At 39.1% G+C, this 18,243-nt stretch overlaps 1 protein-coding gene across 1 annotated transcript in view; it reads right to left on the bottom strand.

Moving 5' to 3' along the window:
- Nucleotides 1-3,457: 3,457 nt before the first annotated feature.
- The window catches only part of LOC140236902 (post-GPI attachment to proteins factor 6-like), a 40,945-nt gene continuing 26,159 nt past the window's right edge, over nucleotides 3,458-18,243 (bottom strand). Inside the window, exons 6-13 of the mRNA XM_072316836.1 lie at nucleotides 14,463-14,938; nucleotides 12,906-13,102; nucleotides 12,009-12,166; nucleotides 10,629-10,804; nucleotides 8,340-8,508; nucleotides 7,742-7,842; nucleotides 6,542-6,749; nucleotides 3,458-4,105 (exon numbers count right to left, since the gene is read on the bottom strand). Of these exons, the coding sequence (XP_072172937.1) occupies nucleotides 4,008-4,105; nucleotides 6,542-6,749; nucleotides 7,742-7,842; nucleotides 8,340-8,508; nucleotides 10,629-10,804; nucleotides 12,009-12,166; nucleotides 12,906-13,102; nucleotides 14,463-14,938 (1,583 nt within the window). The 3' untranslated portion in view covers nucleotides 3,458-4,007. The remainder of the gene's footprint in view (nucleotides 4,106-6,541; nucleotides 6,750-7,741; nucleotides 7,843-8,339; nucleotides 8,509-10,628; nucleotides 10,805-12,008; nucleotides 12,167-12,905; nucleotides 13,103-14,462; nucleotides 14,939-18,243) is intronic.

Here is an 18,243-nt window from a genome sequence, read left to right on the forward strand (position 1 = left end):
GAAGTGTACAGTGTATTCCCATTGTAATGAAGTCCTTGGAACAGGCGATTTTCTTTTGTTATAATGAAATTTTGTTACAACCGAGCAACATAGTGTATAAAGGTGCAGAGATGATGATTTGGGGACCTGAATTTTTATTTCATTGTAACAAGAATTTTGTTTTAACCATGTTCATTATAACAGGAGTGCAGTGTATTATCTTTTGTCACTTGTGCATTGCATTTCCAAATCAAATCCTGTGATATCCCCTATACCAAATGGTATATACTTAGGAACTGCACTACACTATACCTGTCACCTGTTTCAATTTGGTAGTATTACATTTTTTTTTTCTTTCCAGTAAGAAGGAAGGAACTTAATTTTCCCAAGGTTTATTCATTGGGTTTATTCCCCCGCCCCCTCCCCCCGAACTTCTCATAAAGAGTACAAGTGTGAGAGAGATTGTTATTCCTATTTTCTCCAGCTAATAACATGAAAAGTGGCACTTTATTTTCATCTTGGTCGAGTTTGATGAACTTTAATACACATCCTTTCATTCTGCCGAGTTATTTGTAATACTGTTGTTTGTAATATCAAAGGTGCACACAGACTAAATACACAATGGACTAAATAATGCAGCATAGTACTATCTTTTGCACTTGTATCTCAGTGAATGAAACATGTAAAATTTCTGCTCTGCAAAATGTCCCATGTTTATGGTCTGCACTGCCCTCTATCAGTTACATTGGCAGGTATGGTCAAAGCAATGCAAGCCTGAATCATAATCTTGTGTTGATTGGATGGGGAAATAAAAGTGTTTCAAGTGATAAGAACACTGTTTTCTTACCCTGAGCTTCCAGAAGAAAGATATTAAAAACTCTTGTGTTCCCATCACAAAATGCAAAATTCTTCCCTATACTGGTCCCGAATATTCATAGAAAATGTAAAGTGTTTGTCTCTATTCGGCTTCACTTCAACTCGTGTGCAAGTTATGTAATATTTCCATGATGTGTGTGTAGTCCATCAGTTGACGAGTGTAGTTGCTACATCTGATGGTCGAGAGTCAACTACAATACCTGAACATGAAATAAACTGCAGATTTATAAGAGAATTTCAGTGTCTACGTCACCTGATTCAATTGCTTTATTGGTATGTGAGGCCAGTGATGACATAACAAAATAAAGTCTATGCCCGTATTTATTACTGGGAAATTATGTACATCTATTTACACACCTACACACCATAGCTAAGTTTGAAAGATTGTTGTGCATCATTAAATAATTGAAATGCTAATTTTCTTGCACATTTTGTCACAACATATATACATGTACATACAGAGCTGTAGTTATTGACTTTGGAAGAAATCAATTGATATAAGAAAATTATACAAGACATTTAGGCAGTACACCGACACATTTTCTTGTTACTTTGGTAACATTTCAAAATTAAGACTATGAAAAGAAGTAGTCTACTCTTCCATATGACAGTCTTGAAAATTACCTTGGAGGTGCAAAAATACTCAAATATCCATGTCACAAACATAGAGCTACTGTGAGTGAAAATCAAATATACAGCTAAACCATGCCAAAATGCACGGTGTTATCGACATTATGCATTACACAACTTTTAGCTGGTGCCACAGACAATGTGTGCTTGTTATATTGTTGTATCTACACTTAAATCTGTATTCACAGGAATTTTCCTGATTTTTTTTTTCCTCATGATCATCTTAACTTTAATATTTAAGCAAATGAAAAATAAAAAAAGATGGCCACAGTCATTGGATTTTGGTGAACTATACGAGGCACAGAGAATTATCTGGCCCCTATTCTTTTTTTTTCTCTCTCTTTTTTTTTTTTTTAACACTGTTCTTCACAACCCGGCACACAGCCAACAGTACTGCTTCAGCATATTAAGAATCACCGGACTTGGGGTGGGGGTGGGGGTGGGGGTGGGGGGATTAACACAAATGGACAGGGCTGCAGTTTGGCCACATGAGAAAAAAAAATAGCAACAAAAACTGCATTTTCTTTTCTTTTTCTTCAGAGGAAGGATCAATTATGAATTAAGCAGATGTAAATATTAATCATGATCCGGGCAAATGAAAAATGACACAAACTGCAAAGATATGGCATGACAAAAAGACAAGAACAAGGTGCATGCTACAAATGTCAATAATGGGTATGTGAAGAATGTGCTACTTGCAAACTAAGTTTTTTAATACCTCAACCGGCATAACTCAATTATCTAAGTTTCAATCCTGAGCCTAGGTCCGAAAGTATCGATGGTGCTTCACATGGTATCGCCTTTTTTTTTTTCAGATACCGAGTTAACAAAAAGTGATATAATTAAACCAAATACTACACCAGGTATATCAGTAACATCTTGGAGCTTGACCACAAATGTTCAAACTTAATATTTCTCAACACTTTTATGAGGCAAATAGAGAGAGAGAATATAAAAATGAAGACCACAAAATTAGAATAAAATGTCATAATAAAGTTAGGATGATCTTTGTAATCACAAGGACAGTACTGAACTAAAACTGGAAGTTTCATAAAAATCATGTCATCGCTAGGAAACAGAACCAAGGCATGGTAATCAGATAATCCCTCTCTTTAGTTAAATTAAGTAAAGTGATAAAACACATGGTAACGCAGGAAAATTATTCCCAATTTATCCCTCCTAAAATTAACTTCATGTCCCTATGCAAGTTGACAAACATCATAATTTTTTGACATTCACTCATAATCTATAATAATCTTAAGTTAAATTATATCAGCAGTCGTATACAAGTACTTTTTTAAAGCTCACACAAGTAACAAAAAGTGCAAAATTATTAAATACTGCAAATTAATCTGGTACATTAATCCTACCACACAAAACTGTCACAAGTACCTTCTATTTCTGCATTTGTACTATGTACGATATTGCTATGAGGTGAATTACAGCCACATTTCATTCATCACCACACATGATGAAGCACAGTTAGTCATACACATTAACACATGAAGGTAAAGGTGTGACAGAAATATTGCACACAGTGATGAGACTGCTACTACAGTGACCTTTGACCTTCCGGTGCCTGAGACTGTAAATGCCAAGGACTGGTTGGTTACCCATTCTGGCAAAGCATCATGGGATGGGAGAGTTTATTCTGATACCTGCTAACTTTAAACATGGAATGATTCATAATAATCGTGCACATATCAGAATATTCTCTCCTTGCTCGGGTGATACAAAACTGTGTTACATGCAAATGAGAACTTACGTATGCTCATCCTTGGGCAACAAATATTACTGTATAAGCTGTTATTTTCGCGTACAGATATTTTCGCAAATTAGAAGGTGACAGACATTTTTGCGAGATGTTGATTTCGCGAATTGACACCAATGCTATCTTGCAGTATTGTTAGTCTAGTGTATGGCGACATTTTCGCGTGTTGTTAAATTCGCGATCCAACTGTAATTTGCGAAATTCGCGAAAATTAAACCCTCGCGAAAATAACCACTTATACAGCACATGTTTGTACAGTACAGCATTCAGTGAAGTCACAAATGAAGGGAAAGAGGTAACCCACAAGCATACACTTGTTCCAGTCAAGCAAAGAAATTGTTTGATCTCCCTGATATGTTGGTACTTTTCCTCTCTTAAATGCTCCCCAAATTTCTGCTCAGCGCAACTGCATGACATTCGGAACTGAAAGAAATTCTACCTCTCATTATTCCTAGAATTTCTAGTGAGTAAAAGAATTAAGCATTTTATGGGTTTCCATCAGGTACTATGATAGCAGAAAATTAGATTGTATTTGTTTCATTTCTATACTTTTATTTACATTCTTATTCTACACATATTTCATTTCTCTCTCACTTTTTTTTTTACCTAAAGACACCATAGTTACTTATGCAGGCAGCTTCCTGCAGAACCCAGGAGAGAAGACTTGGTATTAAGTCTGAACCTACAAATTTTGATGTCTTATTTTCTCTTCCTTATCTCTCACTCTCTATGTGCCAGGCTGCTGAACCTATCAAACGATTTGAGTTGGCACAGGTCCATCCAAGAATGGCTGGTTCTCCTCTGCCCTCGGCCCTCCATGTCTCTCTCCTGTGCCACCACCTGGGGGCGCTAGATAGCAACAGCAAATAGCTCACAATTACTTGAGAGTGTGGTAGCGATAAAGTACAGTAAACCACACATCAAAGGGAGTCTTCATAATGTCCATAGCATGGAGTCAAAATGCACTTAGAATCCATTCGGGATTACATGTACACAGAATAAGACTAACAGTCTGTGCCCAGTACCAGTGTGCTTCCCCCCCTCCCCCCCCCCCCCCCCCATATCATACACAGGTGCGCAAGGAAGCACGCTACATGAGATACAGAAACACTGACTTGTGTTGGAGATTTCAGATCACTAAAGTGCATGATTTGTCTGGAAAGCCCAATACATAACAAGAAGAGCTATTAGGGGATTAAACAAACTAAAAACAAAAACTAAAAACAAAAACAAAACACCCAAAACAAAAAAACAAACAAAACATCCAAAACAAACAAATGAATAAATGAACACATTTATGCAGCTATAAGAAAAGAAAGTCACAGGAACATATGGTGGAGGAACATATGGTGGAAAAATATATGAATGATGCAGATATATGTGAAGAATGCAAGATACAGCAAACAAGTCATGGTGTAATTGTTCATATCCAGTTCTTTTCAAGAATACTGTACTAACAAATTGCATCTCATTCAAATATAAATCTATAGATTCTCATCATAAATAAATATATAAATTTGTTACCTAGTAATGGTACCTACCAATGTACAAAACAGCAATGAAAAGAGACCACTAAAACAGTCTATTCCTCTCTTATAGGTCTCTTCTCTTGCAAAAAATATATCACTGATTTATCATTTAATCAATGCCATTTCATCCTATTACTGTTATGGTGGATGATAACAATAATAGCCAATACATCTTCTCCATTTTATTTCACTAGCAGAAACATACAAATACACATTCATAAACCATCACACACTTATAAAAAGAAAACCAATATCTGACAATACAGAACTGAGAGAGGGCAATGGCGATTGTGAATACTAAGGGCGATAATCAAATGTAACTGAACAACAACAAAAAAAAAATGATAACAAAAAATAAGAGGAAAGGAAGAATACATGACATTCAGTCCCTGAATCAAATGCAACTGTTTGCATACAAATGTTACTGTTTTCTGAGAAATCTGATAAAGTGTAAATTATTGTTACCATGGAAACCATATGGGGGGGGGGGTCTGTGTTGCATTTTTGTTATCATAACTTAACAATTCATTGCTACTATTTCATTAGGTAGAGTAAAAGGAAACTCTCATTTGATCCATTTTCTTGTGTAAATACAGTCTTGGCTTTGGTTGTAGGATCTCAAGATCCTCTTAATTGTAAGATTTATCATTGAAAATATGACTCAGATTTGAATATCTTCATATTCTCTCCCCCCCCCCACAAGTTTTAATGAAATAAACCAGTTTCTTCTTATCTGTCTTCAATATAAGATACAGTGTATTGATGACAGTCAAATGTGTCAATTTAATGACAAGTTGATAATTTCTACAGCATAACTCTCCAGGGATTTGATGGGTTAAAATGTCATTACTTGCACTTGTTGACCTCTGGTAATTTTGGAATCCTTGAAATTTCTAACACAGCACTTGGTACAAAATTGTCTTTTTTTCTTTCTTTCTTTTCTTCTTCTTCTTCTTCATTTGAAGGGTGTCTGAGGGGTGGTTGTGTTGACAGAGTTGGAAGAAGTTAATTATTATCACAGTATCATACTAGTATCATGACATCATTGAGTGCTTTAAGTTGATGTATTTATCCTTGAAACTTGCATTAATACTGTCTTCTCCATGCACAGTCAACATGTTGCTGTTGACAAAGGTAGGATTTTACACTCCAACTCTATCATTACCCTCTGGTAGCTGTGCGTAGTATGAATTCAGCACAAGTTGTGAGCTGTAACACATAGCAATAGATACTACAGAAAGCAAAGATAATTGATTTTAAAAGAATGATCTTGTAGCACAGTACATGTGTAGCAGATAAAAAAAAAGTAGACAGACTGAAAACAAGACTGAAAGTAGACAGACTGAAAATCATGGACTTGCTCGGCATCCATGATGGTAAACTGTGCCATTCAAAAAAATTTAACATTTTTGGAAAATTTTAAGTACCAACCGAATTTGTTTAGTGTTTCTGAAGTGGGTACTTTTGATGCATTACTTCTAATTTTTTTTTTTTCAAATGTCATCTCCTCTATTATCTTTGGTGAAAATATTAAATATCTACCAAAAGGGGGAGGGGGTTAAGGATAGTTGGAATCTAAGCAACATCATTGGCACATGATGGAGAAAGAAAGCACACGGCAAAAATGCTCGACGTCTTTTATTTTAAAGGACAGACGATAATTGTCGTCAGTAGCCTGGATCATTGTTTGGAATGAGCTCGGAATTGAGGGCATTGATGTCGACCAGCTCCGACATGGGGTGGTAGGAGTTCTTACATTTCCTCTCCCGCGGCGGCATGAGGAAGAGAACGCCCAGCCCCATGCACACGTGCCAGGCGCTGTGCACCCAGTGGTAGTTGTCGTCCCGCTCCAGCGTGGCGTTGAACGTGATGCCCGCCACCGCCAGCAGCGTCCCCGGCACGATGAAGAGCAGCCATCGCCGCGGCGACGGGTAGAGCTTGCGCCGCTTGTATGCCTTTTGAATCTGTGGGTGGGGGTGGGGGTGGAGGAGGAAGGGGGAAGTAGGGTAGGGTAGTTAGACGGGGGATAGGAAATAAGGAATATATGATAATAATAATGTCATCTAATCTATCTAGGGTAGCCGTTCAGGCGTGAGCACTGTATTCCCAGATGGTCCTCCTGTTATTATCCCAGGATTGCTTGGTACCTGGCTGCCCTTTAAGCGGCGGCACTATTCTCCCCACAGGATTCCTGACATTATTATCACTCACGCATTATCAGCCATCCATTTCAGCACCAGGAACTGGGCTGTATGCCAAGGTAATGAGAGACATACACACTAGCATGAGCGTTGCATTACAGTCAGTGAACTTAACCAACACAGGCCTGCCACCACTCTACGTATGCAGCCAAGGTGTCACACAGGCAGCCCTTTGGAAGTTTAAGTTTTTGAAGTTTGGCCAGTCTGACCTTAAACTTCCCGAAAATTTCTCATGAACTTCCTACTAATACTAGGAAAATTTCCCAACCCCCCTGCCCCCAATCTTCTTTAGTTTGTGCAGTCTGAATGCACGCAGCTTTAATGTTGCTAAGTACGTCACATGCTAGTTCACTTCCTGTTTGCGGTGCCTCCGAAGCGGTCGGCGGTATGCATTTCCTTCTTTGTTGGGCATGCACATTGGTGACCAAAACTTCAATTTCAAGAAGTTATTGAGAAGCGAAATTTTGAGAAGTTTGACCAAATGTGTAAACAAATGATATTCACTTACTGTAAAGCAAGAGAGATTCGCAGCATGAAATTTTCGCGAATTGGAGCCCAGGGCCTTTTTCATGGCATGAAATTTTTTCGCAAATTGCCACTCGCATTTAATGCATATAGTGTAGAGAAGAACTTTCCTGTGCATTTTAATTTTGTGCTTCTTAGCTTTCGCAAAATTCGCAAAATTTAAATGCACGCAATCATTTCTGGTTTTACAGTATGTATGACATCACAACCCAATGTGTGTAGGTACTCACCCATGATATAAGGAGTATACCAATGCCTGTACCAAGTGGAACTGCTATGGACCATAGACTGAATCTATCCCACTGGGCAAAGAAAGCTAACACATAAACTCCTACAAATATAAAAGGAAAACAAGATCAATGTCAATACACAGATGATACATAGAATAGAAATGCATAGATTATCTGGAAGGTACATTCAAATCACAAGCTTGGATGTTAGTCCTGGTAGAGATGGAGATGAAGAAAAAGCATGCAAAACTTTTGACAAATCCCTCTGAAACAAGTTTATAGTGCTTTTATGAATATAGTTCCAAACATGTCTAACTCTGTATTGTGCATGTGTTCATACACACAAGACCACCATGCTCTTTCCAATTAACTCTTTCATTTAGTACAGAAATTGCATCTAATATTAGGTGTCCACATCATTGGTCAGAAAATTACCCTGTATACTACAAATGAAAAAGCAACAACAACTACAGAACATATATTTCATTGATAGCATTGTAGAAATGATATGCAAACACACATGAAATGCAGTCATCGTACAATGACCACACGCAAAGAGGAAAAACACACTAATAATACCCCCAAAACAGTCACCTACCTACAATATGGAGGAAAGATTTGAGTTGCTGCGGTACCCTCGCCATGGCGATGAGTATAAGGAGGATGGACATGAAGGAGGCAAAGAAGTCACAGAACTGCAGTGTATTGTAGTTGGTGATGCAGAGGCAGCTACCGGTGGGACAGTCTGTATCACACGCATGGTACATCTACAGAGAGAGAGAGAGAGAGAGAGATCACGCACGGTAATGTGTACTGTGCCTTTCAAGAACGCGGCCATCTATGCTCGTGGCTCTTTAACTCATTGAGGAATACTGTGAAAGTGGACATTTTCTTGTGAGTACTCTTGTGGGCTCATTTGGGTAGGATGAATTTTACATGTTTTCAATTCTGCTGCATCAAAATATGAAACAGTATTACATTTAATACATAGAGCAAAAATATGTGCATGTTTTTACTTTTGCGCTCATTTCACGTCCCGCGTAAATGCGAAAAAATTTCAACACTGCGAAATACATTTTTACAGTAATCTCAAGAATACAGACAGTATATACACTCTGGCAGGCATCCATGGGAAATGCATGCTGTAGCAAAATCAGCTGATTCTCAACAGCTTAAAGGTAGGGGATACAGACCTCCCAAAATGCAGCAAAACATTAAATATGAACCTCAGGGGACTTGTTTGGTCCACTGCTGAGAAATTTGGAAGTCAACAGTTATCTACAATTTGAATAATGCACAAAACTCAACTACTCAGTAGTTCTGTGTGTCAGCCACACTCAAGCCTTTTTGTTGCAGTCTTCTGTATTTTTTATCCATAAACACAAATCTAAAAGTATAAGAGCTGATGTAATAACATATAGAGTGTGTGGCAAGAATGTATATAGAAATGTTTGTAAGTTTTGATGAACTTTCTTCACAAAATATACATGATGGACACACATGCAGTGCATGGGTCTGCAAAGGTAGCCTAGTAATGTACTGGAATTTACAGTGAGCCCTGAAAAAAATTCAATTCAAAATCTAACGGTCATTAAAAATGTACTAAATGTTACCTTCCACTTTCAATACTTTATGGGAATTTCTAGAATGATACTCTCTTCAACTTACCTTTGTATTTATACAACTCTTCATTTGAGGCATGCAAATGGGATTCCCTACCTTTAAGGCATTATCCACAACCTCAAACTTTGCTCACTACACTTAGCCTTGGCAAGCTGGTGGATGCCTGCTCTATCGGAAAGGAGACAGAGGTGGCTACAATAAAACAATGCAGTCCATCATTGCAATGAAACTCCCTGCACGGTGGAAAAAAATCATGTGAATCTAACATAGAAAAAGGCAGAGGGGTTGACATAAAATGTATTGTTGGAAAGGACAGGCTACTTAAAAAACAAGACACTGTATATGCCATATATTTCGCGAGTCTAAATTTTTGCGAATCGGGAATTCCCAACTATTTTCGTGAGTGGTAACAGCCCGGTCACAATGCGCTTTTCGGCTTAATCACGGCCAAAACCCGTCAAAAAGTGGTCTCCCGTGAAGCAGACGATGTTGTTTGCGTTGATGTCGAGTTTTACGATGAGCTACAGTCGATTTATAGACGTGGCAGGACGCAGGGAAAAATTGGAACGGCGTCGGACGCAACAAAGTTTTGAACTGCTCAAAATTTTAGCCCACGGCACACATGGTAAAGACGTGCAACACACATGAAACACAAGTGATAATCCATGTTCCAGCAGTGATTAAAACTTGGGGAGACGCAGTAAGATGCGAAAGTTTAGCGGTCTCTCACAGGCACGGTCATCGGGCACGTGTTACACGTTGGTATCATGGGAAATAGCGTGTGTTTAGCGGCTTATCACTGACAAATGGATTTTTCCGGGTACATATACGTGGCTGGACGTGGTTAGCCGTGCCTAGGCAGTGCTTCAGCAGTGGAACAGCCGCCGACGGCCATACGCTGTATAAAGCATGGCTAAAACCAAAATTTACCAAAATTTACCACTTACCACCACGTCCACCAGATTTTCATAACTTTTTGTGCATGATTTAGATGTGGAGTGCTGTGTGACTGGGGCTTTAAATTTGTGATCATGGAGTCCTCTACTGAACGGAGAAATGTACACGCATACGTCACATCCACATCAGGATCAGAGTCAATACTTTCGCGTATTTTTTATTTCATGGAAAGCACCCAACTCGCGAAATATTCGGCATATACAGAAAGTAAGAATAGTCATGCATAGCTGTAAAACTCAACATAGAAAAAAAAAAAGATACATCGCTACAAAAGCATGGAAGGAATCAGCATCACTTTGAAACTCACCGTGGAGAAGAAACACGTGGCGACAAAGGAGACGGACTCAGGGAAGTGTCGACGGTGGATGGCCAGCAGGGCGTCGACGAGGAAGATGAGGTTGCTGAGGGTCAGGAGGAGGACTTTGAGGAGGTAGTTGGAGGAGGCGACCTGGCTGTCATCAGTGCAGCCCCAGCCGACATAGCCTGCCAGGAATTTACGAGGAGGAATATTGTGATGGTGGCAAAGATTATACACAAAGATGAGTTTGCCATTTCCAGACTAGCAGGCAAACACAACCGCGATACCTTTCTGAAAGTCTCAGCGTATAATTCCAAACATCTCAATATGCATTAAACTCATGAATGACAATCACAGGTCTAAAACAATTCAGAAACCAAAAGGAACGGTTTGAGGATTTTGGGGTCCTTTTAGGTGTCAATAAGTATTTGCTCTCAAAAGCAGTAAGAATGACAGTCTGCACATATTTATCGACCCAGGTGAATGTCAAACTGATCAACACTAGACACACTGTGTACCTATCATACATAAAATGCTGCATAACATAAGTGTAAGCAGAGCATTACACATGTTATGTGCTCAACTAAACAAGCCAGTAAGCCAACATATCGCTTTCTGAATTAAACATTCTTGTTCTTTAGACAATGTCAAGGACTAACAAAATATGATGTATTGAATTATTTTCTTTTTTTTTTTCAAAATCAATTGCTCTATCATGTTCCTTTGCCTTATTCATCAGGTAAGCACTCACTTTACACACTTGTATTATAAAAATGAGTCATATAGAGCAATAAGTTTGTCTTACAATCATTACTAATTCATATTACCAGAAATTCTGACCCCAAACCAGGCAGTCTAAACATGACTTTGTAACATCGAAGGAAGAACCAGCCAAATTGTTTTATAAGTGTCTGTCACACTGTCAAAGCTTTATGATGTCTAAGTTCTCACAGTTTTGCCACTTTGACTGTGAAAACTTCTCGCAAAGCTTCGAAACTTCCCACTCAAACTAGGGATATTTTCCAAACCCCCACAAATCTTCCTAAGGTCTATGCAGTCTAAAACCTTCGCAACTGAAACTTTGCATATGTTTTGTCATGTGACCAGTCCACTGCCTGTTTTCTGTGGTGCCTCAAAAGCTTGCGCTCGTTGGGATGTATGTGTGTGCATTGTTTACATATCAACAAATACCTGTCAGACGGCACGCACTTTCTTCTTTGTTGTGCATGTGCACCAACGACTGAAACTTGCAGAACTGAAACTTAAGGAACTTTGGCTGCCAGTGTGAACAAACAAGCAAACTTTATGGAAAGTTCTCAAAGTTACTCTTCAAGAAATTTTGCCATGTGTGACTGTGGCTACTGAGTGTCGGGAGGGTCATACACCTACCGTTCTTACAGCTGCAGGCATACATCTGGATGCCATCTTGGGTGTGGAGTTGACACTGGCCGTTCTCCCCGCATCCATCGATGCAGGGCTCCATGAACACGCCCACCACCAGGCTCATGTTGGCTGGGCAGGGAACCGGTTCGGGAGAGCCCAAAGATCTGGATATGGGAGTGGAGGAAAGAGGTCAAGATAATGATAATAATACTAGCAGGGCCCTCTGCTACAATGGTATCAGCACTGAAGAGGTAACCCTAGATAAAAATTGTTGTTGTTGTTATTACTCTTGAAATCATTATTTTTATTACCCTTATTATTATCATTATTACTATCAATACCTCATCATCATCACCATCATCATCATCATCATCATCACCATCATCACCATCATCATCATTATAAGAGTTGACTCTGAGCTTAAAGGCATTTACCATATGCAGATGAAACAAAAACCCTTAAATCTTGATCAGCATAGTCAATGTTAAGTATTGATAGATATACAAATGTGAACAACAGTTATAATATATTGCTTTTAGAATAAAACATCTATAGTTGTAGTTTATTGAGAAAAAATAGTGATATCTTCTTACATTTTAGGCTTACTGCATTTTTTTTTTTTGATATGGTAAGATGCTTTGTGATACAACTGACCTACACATATGCATCAAATCTGAAAACACATTTTCTAAATCACTGCTCCAAATGATAAACAATACCTGTAAGTTTTCTTTATAGCGAGCCATCACACATTTTGTAAGTGGTTTTACAAAGTGTAAAGCCTCCTCTTTACAGTTATGATGTAACACATTTTTACAATATTTTCTGGTGAAACTTTCACTATCTCAAGTTAAGCCCTGTCCCTTACATCTCAACCCCCAAGTCCCATCTCCACTTCCTTACCTATTCCAGGCTGTGCATGAGGCATACAAGCCCACATGCCAGAGTCCGGCAGGCGGGAAGGGGTAGTAGAAGGGGACGACTCTATTTGTGCTGACGTCGCTGGTCACCATGAGATCCCTGTCACAGTCCAGGGACCTTCCATTCCAGATTGGGGGTGTGCTCCTCTTCAGACACATGATGGAGGTGACATTTTGGTCCTGCAGAGATAGAAACAGGAATATAAACAAGTTCGTCTTCTTCCCTTTCATATATTCATCCTTATTTTCATTCATTCATCCTTCCTTTCATTCATTCATTCATTAACTCATTCATTCATTCATTCATCCATCCATCCATTCATCCATCCATCCATTCATTCCTTCACTCATTCATTCTTTCATTCATTCATTCATTCATTCATTCATCGATCCATTCATTCCTTCACTCATTCATTCATTCATTCATTCATTCATTCATTTGTTCGTCCATCAGTCTGTCCATCTGTCCATCCATTCATTCATCCATCTATCCATTTATTCATTTATTCATTCATTCATTACAATATCCCAGGTTGATACCACTGTTAGTCACTTACAGTGAAGCAAAAGAGTGTGGTATCATTTGCCCTCTTTTAAAACCAACATACTGTTCTCAGAAGGGCTCAAAATTCATCTTCCACTATTTGGAATGATATATTCGCTTGCAAGACATCAAAAGGAACTACCAAGAAACTTGCCTGGCTGACGCAATTTGCCAGGATAATGAACTGTTTTGGAGCATTTTGAGATCAAAAGTGTTATTAAAATAATTAAGGTCAAAGGCATACGACTTTAATATCTGATGCGCCCTCACCATTCAGTATTGGGTAGGTAGAATATCAAGTAATGATAGATCGTGTCTGAACTATCGCATTTTCCAACAAGCTGCATGGGTGGAAGCCGCATGCACAGAAGATCGGTGGATACTGCTGTGACCCAATTTGTCAAGTACCAATAATCGATAATCAAAAAATTACAAAGCAACCTCAATCGGGTATGTTCTCATTCTCATAATGTACAGTGGAGTACTTCCAGTGAACCTTTTTGGTTAATATTTCACATTTCCTCATTACCCAGCTGAAATCATGTAATCATAGCATTATTTCACACATTTCTATGCACATGAGTATTTTTTAGAGCAAAGAGCAACAGCTTTGCAGGCACATGAGAACTATATTTTCCCTTTAATTGCATGAGCAGGATGAACCACTTTGTCCAGTTTTGCTCTGAGAGCAAAACTCTTTGCAAACAGTAAAGTAGTATCCGCTGTGTGCGTCTTTAAGCTAGGCAGAGGCCTGCACTAACATTTCATACATATGAAATGCATAAGAAGCATACTTTACTATACTGAGCCACTTTTTTTTTTTTTTTTTTAAGTTCATGAAACTATCAGCTTTTCCTCCTTGGGAAAGAGACAAACAAACAAACACCTGCGCAGAGTGTACTTTAGAGAAACCTGGTAAACGTTCAGAACTAGCTACAGTGGTTTCACTTTTTAGTTGTTTGTTTGTTTGTTTTTTGTCTGGCTTTTGCCACTTACCGGCGGTGCTTCGTCAAATATGCTGGACCGGAGCACCAGCGTACCCCCGATATCATCCACCGCAAGGTCAAAAGAGGCAATGAAAGGTGCCCCATTCTTCACGGTGTACACCATGTCTGAGATGTTGGTCTTGGAGCTGAAGAAGGCCTTCGACACGGAGCCTCCGTAGTAGTCTACCGACAGATGATCGATCTCCGGACACAGGTCGGCATCTGCCGCTGTGCTTGCTGAGGAAAGAGGGACGGGCGTGGCCGCAGAGTCCCCGATGTCTGTGACCGCTTCCTCTGTGAATTCCCCAGTGACTGTGACGGTGCTCTCCGTCTCGGTGTTACTGGCGTCGCTGAATTCTCCCGGCTCGGGGAGGAGGGTGGAGGTGAAGGCGGTCAGGCTGCTGACCGACGAGTTTGGGGACGGGAAGCACGTTTCGTCACCTCTGGACGAAGCTGGCTCAGAGCAATACATCGACTCATGGCACACTGGAATATGGTAGAGTTGGTAAGGAGGAAGGAAGGAGAGAATGAATGGAGACATTAGAGAGAGAGAGAAACATAAGGACACGTCTTCAAACTTAATTTTTCCTTGCTAGCTCAGCTCAATCTTAAAGGGATGGTACAGTATTGGTGGAGATGAGAATTGGGCGTTTCACTGTTTGCGAGATACCAAGAAAACACCTATGAAATAGTACAGAGTATACCATTTTAAGAGGAATTCAAAGTTTATTTGATGAAAATCGGGTTTGGAATGACTGAAACATACAAAAGCAAGGTAAAACAAAGCTATCGTAATAAATTGTGGGTCCCACACTTATTAGAATTGCTCTGTTTTGGATATCTCAGCCATCTCAGAGAATGTACTCTTAAATGAATCCCACAAAGAAGTGTCGGTCAAGTGTTGGTCAAGTGTTGGTTCCGATCCAATCTGCCTGGATTTGACATTTTCTGTCATTTCTGCTGGATCTTACATTTTCCATTCCGAACTGTGCATTTTCCTAACGGAGTGTATGATTTGCCCAGGGGACAACTGAAATTTGCTTTTGGTCCGAGAGAATCTGTGAATGTTGTTGGTCTCTGTACCTTCAATGATTTGACTTGATATATTGGTCAGCGACGCGCATGGTCCCACATGCACACTTTCAACGACTGATTGACTGCTGCTATATCAGGTATGTCGCTTGAACATTCGTCAAGATACATGGCCCGTTAATCCTTTCATACTGGTCTCGGAACTCACTGTCAATCATAGTTAGACAGAAGAGAGTATAAAACCTATGATGTGAGTGTGATTTTTGCTTACATATTCTCGCGGATCCCGAACTATATATGATGGAACTGCTATTGCCACCTTCCTGTCCCGGATAACATCTCGCAACTATACACGGATATATGTTTGTTCTAACTCTTTTTCGGTAAAAGCTGGTCTTTAGTAACATCGTCTGATTTTTTTATCATATTTGTGACTTTTGTCAGAGATTTCACTTGTGTGTGTGAGTGTTTTGTTTTTTCTACACGCACCGAAAATTCAAAATGGCGCCCAATCCGAAATCAATTGACGATGCCGTTGATAAAATCCTGAGCAGTGAACGCTTGGCTGAAGCTGTTCGTCAAGCTGTGAAAGAAGCTGCGAGTGAAGAATTTGCTAAGCTGGTGGACCGCATTGAGAGACAAGAAGGCAGAATAATGGATTTAGAGACAACTCAGCAATCGCACGAAAAAGAGATAGAGAAGTTGAATAGGGTGATTGAAGGATACCAATCGCGCATCGCCTGCCTGGAAAAAGAAAGTAACGACCTCGAACAATACTCCAAGCGGAATTGTTTACTCTTTTTCGGGGTGCCGGAGTCAAAAGAAGAAGACACTACCCAATTAGTGTGCAAATTAGCGCGGGAAAAACTGCATGTTGATGTCTGGCAATCTGAAATAGACAGATCACATCGCCTTCAGCGTCGAAACCATGGCAACGAAGGAAACGAAGGATCTGGGGGAGCGCCAGCTAGCGGTCGCATGCAAACTAGAAAAGGGCGGCGTGAGGACCAAAGCCATCCAAATATTCACACGGCACCACGACCACTACTAGTCAAGTTTGTGTCATACCAGACCAGGATGCAGGTTATCAAAAATCGCAAACTCCTAAAGGGCTCGCGCATGTCAATCCAGGAACACCTGACAAAGAAAAACCAAAACCTTCTCGCCAAAACCAGAGCGCATTCGGCAGTAAAAGACGCATGGTCATCGGACGGGAAGATTGTTGCGTTGATTCGGGCGACGGGAGGAAAGTTTGTAACTCGAGGGATCCGTGGAGAAAACGACCTTCCTAAAGGCTAATTTAGAAAATTGAAAAACAAATGACACTGGACATTTGATTTCTATCAACATATATTGATTTTAATATTTCAATGGTAAAGGGTTATCCATGTGTTAGTTGTTCAAAGCCAGTAAGAAATAATCACAAAGGAATACAATGTGTTAAGTGTCACAATTGGGTTCATATCAAGTGTGTTGGGATCTCTGAAAGTGAGTATGATGATCCATGTCATGAATTTCTAAATTGGGAATGCTCGAAATGTACGTTACATTATTTACCAAACTATGTAGATCAAGATGAATTGCCTCCCAAGAATAGCAATTTTATCAATAAACCGCGTTCTGTTAAATGTCAAAATGATAGTTTGAAGTTTAAAGAATTATCACAAAAAGGACTTCGGATTTTACATCTGAATGTACGCAGTTTGACTAGAAATCTCTCTGAAATTCATTTGTTGTTAATTCAAAATGGTATTGATATTTTATCATTAAATGAAACCTGGTTAGATGATACAGTATTGGATCATGAGATTCAAATAGACGGTTACCGCATGGTTCGAAAGGATAGAAATAGACACGGGGGTGGTGTTCTTGTATACATACGTAATAACATACACTATCATGTACTGAAACACAGCAGCTTAGAACATTTAGAAGCTATTCCTCTTATAATTACTCCTGATCACTCAAAAGCGTTCATCTTTGTAACATGGTATCGACCGCCTAACAGCCCAATTTGTGTGTTTGATTATTATGAACAATTGATTTCATTTATTGACTCTTTTGTTCGAAATGTTATTGTTATGGGTGATGTCAATTGCGATACTATGAAAGATCCAATAAGCAATGAAACTAAGCATCTTAATCAAATAAACATTATTTATTCATTAACTCAGATTAATACAAGAGAGTATACAAGATGTTCCGATGTTTCAGTTAGTTTAATCGATCATATGATGACAAACTCTCGCGATATGGTCAAGTCCCATGGTGTTATACATTCAGGGATAAGTGATCACTCAATCTGTTATTTGATTTGGAATTATAATGTCTGTATTACAGCCCCTGAGATAGTATCTTACAGAAAAATGAAACATTTTGATGAAAACTCATTTCTTGATCAATTGCGATCGCAACCATGGCATAATGTGTACAATAAAGACAACATGGAGGAAGCCGTTAAAGAATGGGAAGAATTATTAATGGAAGTTATAAACAATCATATGCCTATTCGGCACAAACGTGTAAAGAACAGATTCTGTCCTTGGATGTCTCCAGAGATCATTGAATTGATCAAAGAGCGGGACAAACAGAAAAATAAAGCACATAAAGTAAAGTTTGAATTGTTAAAGACGCAAGAGGAGTCCACGAAAATCGAGCTGAAAAGAAAACATGAGGAACTTTGGAATAAATATAGGAAATTAAGAAATCATGTTACACTTAAAATACGGAGATGCAAACGATCTTATTTTTCAGATAAA

This window comes from Diadema setosum, chromosome 13 (assembly GCF_964275005.1).
Source record: "Diadema setosum chromosome 13, eeDiaSeto1, whole genome shotgun sequence".
NCBI lineage: Eukaryota > Metazoa > Echinodermata > Echinoidea > Diadematoida > Diadematidae > Diadema > Diadema setosum.